General features: G+C 39.0%; 1 protein-coding gene across 1 annotated transcript; it reads right to left on the bottom strand.

The window, feature by feature from the left end:
• Positions 1–36: 36 nt before the first annotated feature.
• LOC122333589 (formin-2-like) lies at positions 37–8,272 on the bottom strand (the record flags this gene model as incomplete). The annotated part of the gene is made up of 6 exons (XM_043231283.1): positions 37–88; positions 3,334–3,426; positions 5,872–5,992; positions 6,603–6,662; positions 7,797–7,943; positions 8,090–8,272. Coding segments are annotated over 6 exons (656 nt in total), but the record flags the coding sequence as incomplete, so codon positions are not given.
• Positions 8,273–8,347: the final 75 nt, after the last annotated feature.

The following is an 8,347-nucleotide window of genomic DNA, read 5'->3' as shown; positions in this document are numbered from 1 at the left end:
GAGACTTGGCACGGTTAACACAGTAAGACAACTTACATCCTCTGCGTGTCAGCGAGCTGTTTTTCCTGGAGCTCCAGCTCTGCTTTGGCTGTGGGAATAAAAATAGGACAATGTAATTGTGACACAGACTTTTATACTTTTAAAATATGTTTTTGTTTTGCTTGTCACCGAATGACACGGGTTATCAGGAAGAGGTTAACGAAGATTCGTTCCGGTTTTAAACAAACAGACAGAAGTGAGAGGTGTGAGAACGCGCATACATGTCTGCGTAAGTCTTTGCAGGTCTATGATCTTCATGACAAACATAAATCCCTGAAAATCTGATTACACGTTAGCCAGTTGTAATCCACTGACATAATATATCAAGGAGAAAATCATTGTAAAATCATACTGGCAAACAGTCTCAGCATGAACGTTTGATGAGGCGTAGTTTGACTGCAGACGCAGAAGCCGGTCTCTGAAGTCATTACCGCAGCAATGTCAATGTCACTTCATTTACTCCTGCGTGGAGAGTCTCCTGTGATCCGCTAATAAATTGAATGACGAGCCCAGTGTTCGAACACATTTTCATACCACTCACCACAACAATTCTGAGCAACTAGAGAATCCCCAAAATACAGATCACTTCAGTTCACACCTCATGTACCCAATATTTCAAACTGACTAAGGAATAGTGATAATTACCTCACAATTTACTCAGGCCCAAGCCATCCTAGGTGTATATGACTTTCTTCTTTCAGAAAAACACAGTCTGAGTTTTAAAAAAAAATGATTCTGGCTCTTCCAAGCTTGGTAATGCTGGTGGATAGTGACCATTATTTTGAAGCTCCATAAATCTCACTTATCCATCGTAAACTGACCTATGCACCTCCAGGTGATTCTGAAGCAGATCAATGAGTTTGGTAACAAAAATATTTATATTTTTGACGTATGACGTAAGTTGCATTTGTTCTTATAGTGAAATCCTCTGACGTTGTTTTTTTTCTTCTTGTTTTTGCCTTTTTCGTCTTCGTTCGTCAATGCTCTTCTGAGCTTACATTACGAATGCGGCTTACATCATACGTCAAGTCAGAAGTCAGCCAAGAAGCCAGCACTCTTATTTTTTTCAAATCGCATACAGCCATTGCTGTAAGTCAGCGATTTGAGTTATAATTTTATATTTTTGTTACAAGAACCGAATTGATCTGCTTCAGTAGACACGTCTTAACCACCCAGAAACATATAGGTTAGATTTACAACCAATATATATATATATATAAATTATGGCTCATCAAAATAATGGCCGCTATCCACCAGCATTACCAAATTTGGAAGAGCCGGGATAAATTTTTGTGTTTGTCTGAAAGAAGAAAGTCATATACACCTAAGATGACTTGACAGTGAGTAAATTGTGGGTTTTTTTTTTTTTACTTTTCCTTCAAGTATTTGTGCTTAAACTTTTTTGATTGGTAGCGATTGCTAAGGCTATTACTATTACTGTATATGTTGTATCTGTTATCACAGTAAATGGATTATCACATTGCTTCTCAGTGCCCAGGGCAGCGGAAATAGTACTGCATTTAAAAAAAAAATTGTATGAGAAGCCGGAGCGTAGACCAAACATCACAGAGACGGTCTCTATCTCTCAAACACATACACTGCCCTGTCTTGCTCAGTTTTTCTTCCTCGCTTCCTTTCTGTAGTTAATTTCATGCTCTGAAAAATAAACAGTAGTGGTTGAAGCGCTGGAGCCAGAGACTGTTACTCTCCTGGAGTTTCAAAATCATACAACTAACAAAAAATAAGACCAGTACTTTTTTTTCCACTCCCCATTCTGTCTGTCTAACTGGAGGCAGTGTGGAGGGTTGAAGGGGCTCTTTCCGTGGTCATGTCACCCATCTGAGAGCTCAATGAAGGAGACCCACGAGTCTCCAGATCAAAGGGATAGAGATGAGGAGGGGGCTGTTCAGCGAGGACCCCACCCTGCCGCCAGAGCACATGTGGGTTTTGTTACGAGGACCAATTTGAATACAAAGAGAGAGAGACGGCAACACATTTAGCATTTGCTTAAGCCTGTAGTGAAGCAGAGAATGAAAAATAGAAAAACGTTCCAGCTAACTCCGAGCTGAGCGATGGAAAAAGAGGTTACGGCATGGCAATTGAAGATGATTGGAGTGTGAAAGACGAAAAGAGGCCAATGAATTGTTGACAAGAATAAAGTGCAGACAGAAACAGTCTTCAGTGCTACAGATAGATCAGGCAGGTTGACTCAGACACACTTAGAGGAAATAAACAAGAGAACAGAAACCATATCAAACAGAGATGGATCGAAGCAGAGATGGAGAACAGAGAAGGTAAATAAACAAGAAGAGCAACTATTATAAAAGATTGTTCAGCTCGCCTTCATCAGAGAAACCAAATACTGAAAGGGTTGAATTAGCGATTTAAGTTTCTGGGTGGAACGTGGAATTAGTGAGAATAATGAAATTTAGGACTCTCACTTTTCATGTCACTAGCTTTGCATAAATAATGTTGGAACGATCGGGTCTGGGTCAGGTCAGATGTATTTCCCAGAATTCTTGTTGGCTCCCAGAGGCCTTCACAGAGCCTCTGTCACATTTATTTCTCAGCACCTCATCTCTCCGCTCACACAGGGTCACTGTACATCCATCCCAGCGTTATTCAGACTTTAATTGTTTCCTAAGGTGACGTCTGTAAAAGAATATTTGCACGGCTTCTCTGTATTTGGAGTGGGAGTGATGTCATTTTATATATATAGGCAATGACGAATAAAAGGGCATACTTATCTGTACTATATAATGTACAGGCAATTTAATCAAATGACTCGAATAGCTATATTTGAAAATAGTGAATCATTTTTATTAACTGTATTGAGAAATGCATTTGCATAATTTAATTGCTAAAAATTACTTTGTACTTTGATGACTTTTTTGTTGAACCACTCTGAATGAACAATTGATGAACAATTTTGCAAAGACCTGATATTTGTGTGTGTGTGTGTGTGTGTGTGTTATATAAGTTATAATTATATATTTATGATGGTTGCCGATTTCATTTACTGCACACAATTTGCAGCTTTCAGCATCGCAGAGCATGGTTGATTCACAGTAAAAGAAAAAAAAAACTTTTTGGAACTTTTTCAAAAATCAATGCTGTCTTTGGAATTCACTCCAATAATACATGGCTAATATTACTTTAGTTTCTTGTTTAAATCCATGATATGCAACCAGAAAATTCATTCCGATGTGGCAATAAAATATCAAAACTATGTAAAACAATAACAGTCTGAACTGGGCTTATGTTTGCAATGCTTTTGTTTTTTTGTTTTTTTACCTCTAGTGAGAAATTCTTCCATTTTGTCCTTAAAGGGCTGCAGGTGCTCCTCAGATGAGATATTGCACACCTTTTCTTTTTCTGTTGAACAGGCTGTAAAATAAAGTAGAGAACAGGAACACAGATATGAGAAAGAAACAAACTAAATGATTAATGGAACTGAAGAACAGTGAAAACATTTAATGTCAGCATATAAAACTACTATAAACATAAATAACCTTCAAAAGAAATATTGTAGGGATTTTTGGGCAAGTCAGCCAGATATCTTAAAAAGACTAGCACGGCGATTGCCTCACCATATGGCCAAACTTCTTTCAGTCAGTCTTCACAGTTTAAACTGTCAGGACAAGCATTAGCATTTCAACTAGCAAGGACTTTTATTAGCAGGTTAGCATGTTATAGTACATTCCTCCTGCTCCCACTTCCAACACTTGTATCACTTCAGAGAAAAATGTGCAATCTGTGACCTGTGCTAACAGATGCTAATGAATCCCATTTCATGAACCTTTCCTTCGCTTCTGTTCGCTGTACACCTGGAGTCTTACAACAGGCCGACAGGCTTCACCGTGTCACACTCCATCACTACAATGGGTGATGGATCACAGCCTCGCATGGTAATCAGCGCAATGCAAACACACACACATGCTAATGTCCCTGCCAGCTGGATCAAGGGCTCTGCGAAAGCGAGGACCTGCCGGGTCGCCTGCATAACTCTGTGCCCCTTCCAGCTGTCAGTGTCGCACATCTGCTTTAGCGCTTAGCTTAGCTTGCTAATGTAGTGATGATCCATTTATTGTATGAGCCTGGCGTAAGAGAGAAGCCATGCTTATTGGGCCACAGGGAGATTTTAGGGAGGTGAACAGTTGAGAATTCAGAGAAACACAGAACATTGCCAGAGAAGAAATATTTGCCTGCGTTAAACAAACGTAGGCTTGATCTGTTCAGCAGGTGTACGCCAAAACGATTTAGCTAAGCATACAAGCTCTGGAAAAGTACATTTACAATTTATCAACCACATGTATAGTGGGCCTAACTAATAAGCTTTTGAAAGATTAACAATGCAAATCGCCAGCAAGGGATTTAAGCGAAGGCACGCGAAAATATGGCTAACAGCAGGGGCGAAGCTAATAGGCTGTATAGCAATGCATCAAACGGACCATCCTTCAATCGAAATTTCCATGAGCCAAATGCAAATCCATCTGATATGTTTGACTGCTTCGAGTGGAACTAAAAAGGCTTGGACGTTATTATTTGTGCGTGGTAGACAATCTCACTCTGGACAAGTGATTGATTGTAAATGTGTTCTTGATGTAGGGCAGTGTTCTAATTTGACCACGTCAACATCCACGAGTGTTTTTTTCAAGGATCTGAACAAGCCAAACACACCGACAGTGGAATGTGAGTATTTCCACATCTGTGTGAGTGTGTGTGTGTTTTTGTATTGGCAATGAAAATGTTTGCAGGGATTTAAACTCGGCTTTGAGCATGTAATCGGATTCTTACACCTCATTCACACTCTGTCGTGCACTTAAGCTAGGTCGTACAACCTTTGACTTGCGGCACAAAGCTGAACCAATCTCACTAACCTCCTGAAGACCCTGATAAATTGCTTTACTGGTCAGGGAGCAAAGCGAGTATGTATAAGGCAGTTTAAGCCTTTTACCTGCCTGCTAGTTTCTTTTCAAATACACAAGAATTTATGGCATTTCCCACCAACAAAAGAGGATCTGAAATGTATTTATTTTATTCAAAAAGATGAGTTAACCTTTATAAAATGTGGACTATCAAACTAAAATATGAATGGATTTTTATGGATGGATGGACGTGTCATTCCTTTTACTTTAATGTCTAAAATGTATTTGATCCAAGGCCACATTTATTTGATCAAAAGCTTTACAAAAAGATTACAATTTCAAATAACTCATCATTCTAATATGTTGATTTCCAGATTAGGTTCGAAAACAGCTATTATATAATAGCACAGATTCTTTTGTTATCTCTGATCAATTTAATGCATTCATGCTCATTAAAAGTATTTCTGTGAACTACACAAAAAGAAGAAAAAGAAAATTCATATTGACCCCAAACTTTTGAACGTTAATATAGTATATGGGCAGTTCACCCGCAGAAACCTTGAGTTAAGTGCTTTAGGCCTGTAAAATGGGGTAGACCCCTAGGAAAAGTGCTGAAATGAGACCTTTTTCTCATTTATTTACATGCTGGGGCCTTTAACAAACCACATTTGCAGTATTGATCATTGTGGCAGCCAGCTGGGGGCTCAATAATAACAGCCATTTGAAAATCAATGAGCCTTCTAAAGGAGAACACGGGTCACTGGCGCTGGTGTATACAAACTAAACATGTCTGTGTGTTTTTGTATACGCACACTTGTATGTGAGCTCATGTTTGCGGGTATGTGTGTATGTCCATATGTGTTTGCGCGTATATGTGATCTCACGTACATGCACAGAAGTGTGTGTGAAGCCTGTGTATCCAATTCATTTATTTGCTTTGCGTATGCACGTGTCCGCATCTCACCATTCAGATCTTTCCGTAGCTTGCGCAGGTCACGTTGAAAATCCTCAAACTTCATCTGCGACGAATGAAAAAGATCCGGAGGCTCTGGAAGCGGGTACACGCATGTTTCCTTACCTGCATCCTGACACACAAACAACAGAAAATCTAAAGCGCAATCACACAAAATAACAGGATGTTGTTTTTATGAGGTCATAACTGTAGCAATGCTTGATTTGAAAAATAATTGAATGTGAAATGTTCAAATACTTTGGTGTGTAAAGATCATTACGATTCCAAAAACAATGAAAACATCAAACACAACAAATCAATCTCAATAACGCTCCGTCTGTCAGAGATCAGAGCCGCTTGCATGCACACACACACACACACACACACACACACTCTCTCTTTCTCTCTCCTTGTTATTTGCCTGAACGTTAAAAGCACTTCAACAACCTGTGGATCATATTTTGTCAATTTAGACATGACCTTGTAATCACAACATCTGGACCGACGGCTGACGGTATTTACAATACAGCGCTTTTAATCTACGTCCAAAAAGGGCATCAAACAATCAAAGGCCTCTGCTCATTCAGAGCGGCAATTTGTCTATATGGTGAAGGGAAAGAAAGGCAAATCAAAGTGATGAAACCAAAAACAAAGCCACTTTTTTGTCTACCATGAAGGGTGATTCTGAGGAACCTGGGGGTCTGTTAGTCAAACCAGTGAAATAAACAGTTGGCCAAACCTACCTCATCAAAGTGTCGCAGATAGTAAGCAACTATGTAGGACAGGAGGCTCTGAGAGTTATCCTGATGGAGCGAGAGGAGGAGGAGATGAGAGATGGAAATAAACACAGGAGAATAATCATTTTTCATGTTTTGGGATTGTATACACTCATTTAGCTCAAAGCGTTTGTGAATAAGATGCCAGACCTGGTGGCTTGCAAAGGCGCTCGCTCACATGCACATGTGTGCAGACACACAGACCGCATGGGATGTGGATATAGGCTACTGCCTTGGCATAATAAAGTATAACTGCTCATTTTGAGTGAAACTGCCAGAACGGGTTCTTTATGACCTGGTTAATGGGGTCAGGAGACCATCAAAGTACTGTATGCAAATTCCCATGCATGTTCAGATTAAGGTTTATGCTATTTCAGTAATGGACTATATATTTTGGCATCATTTACGTACCATCATGCCATTCAAAACATTTCTTTTAGCAAAAAAAGATATTTTGGAAATATTAGTCATTTTATAGATATTTTTACCTGTACAAAAATAGCCTGTTATGCTAAAGCAATAAACCCATAAAACCTTCATTCCTCTTTGTAATACAAATTTAGATATTTTTGATAAAATCCAAGAACTCCATGACCCTACATAGACAGCAATGCAACTATCATGCTCCAGAAAGGTATTATGGGCATTGTTAAAATAGTCCATGTGACATCAGTGATTCAACTATAACTTTATAAAGCTATACAATTTTTGCGTGCAAATAAAACGAAACTAATGACTTTTCAAACTAACTAACTATTTCTCCTCTTCCTTGTCAGTCAAGTTCTCGGATTTCATTCAAAAACATTTCATTTGCGTTCCAAAGATGAAAAAAGTGCTCATTCGTCGCAGAAAATATTTTTGCAGTTTAGAAGCATTTATCTAGTTGTTTATTTACAACAGCTGACGAATCTGATGTCCAGCACATTCACAGAAAATAGTTTACTTTCAGTTTTAAAATGGAAAAATAAAAATAAAATGATGCAATATTAGGACCCCACTGACTTTCACTGTATCGACAAAACAGAGAAACATTCTTTTGTTTCCCAAAGAAGAAAGTAAGTCATATAGGTTTGGAATGAGATAAAGATAAATAAATTATGACAATTTTTATTTCAGTGTGAACTGCTTTAAACTAGTGATAGGGATCTCACTTTTACTCACACTGCTCTTGACATCTTTTAACTTGGGTAGGATGTCTAGGGAAAATCCGTCTGCCTGTCCTCTGCTCCGGTTGCCCCCGTTCATAATGTTCCCAAATGCTAGAACCAAACCTAGAACCTGCAGAACGGCTTGACTTGATTGGAGAGCCTTTAAACGGAAGACGGAGAAGAGGAAGCGCAGGGAGTGAAACAGATGTTTTCTTCGCTGCTTTCTAGTTGAACTTTTAACTTGAAATACGACAATAGTGAAGCTGTCAGTGGAATCTGACTAGAGTGCTTCACGTTCGCTCTCACCGTGCAGACTCTCAGCAGTGTTTCAAGCTTGCGCTGAACTGATGTAATACATTCTGTGAAGGTGGACTGGAAGAGAATACAGAAAACCCGCTCTGAGAATTGAGGAACCTCTGACAACTGCAGCAGAAACCTGACAGAGAGAGAGAGAGAGCAAAATGAATGAAGCAAGGAAAATACAACAATGACAGATAGATAGATAGATAGATAGATAGATAGATAGATAGATAGATAGATAGATAGATAGATAGATAGATAGAT

The sequence above is a fragment of the Puntigrus tetrazona genome, unplaced genomic scaffold (assembly GCF_018831695.1).
Source record: "Puntigrus tetrazona isolate hp1 unplaced genomic scaffold, ASM1883169v1 S000000296, whole genome shotgun sequence".
Lineage (NCBI taxonomy): Eukaryota > Metazoa > Chordata > Actinopteri > Cypriniformes > Cyprinidae > Puntigrus > Puntigrus tetrazona.
Note: the sequence above shows the minus strand (reverse complement) of the source record. Positions and strands in the feature narration are given on the sequence as shown.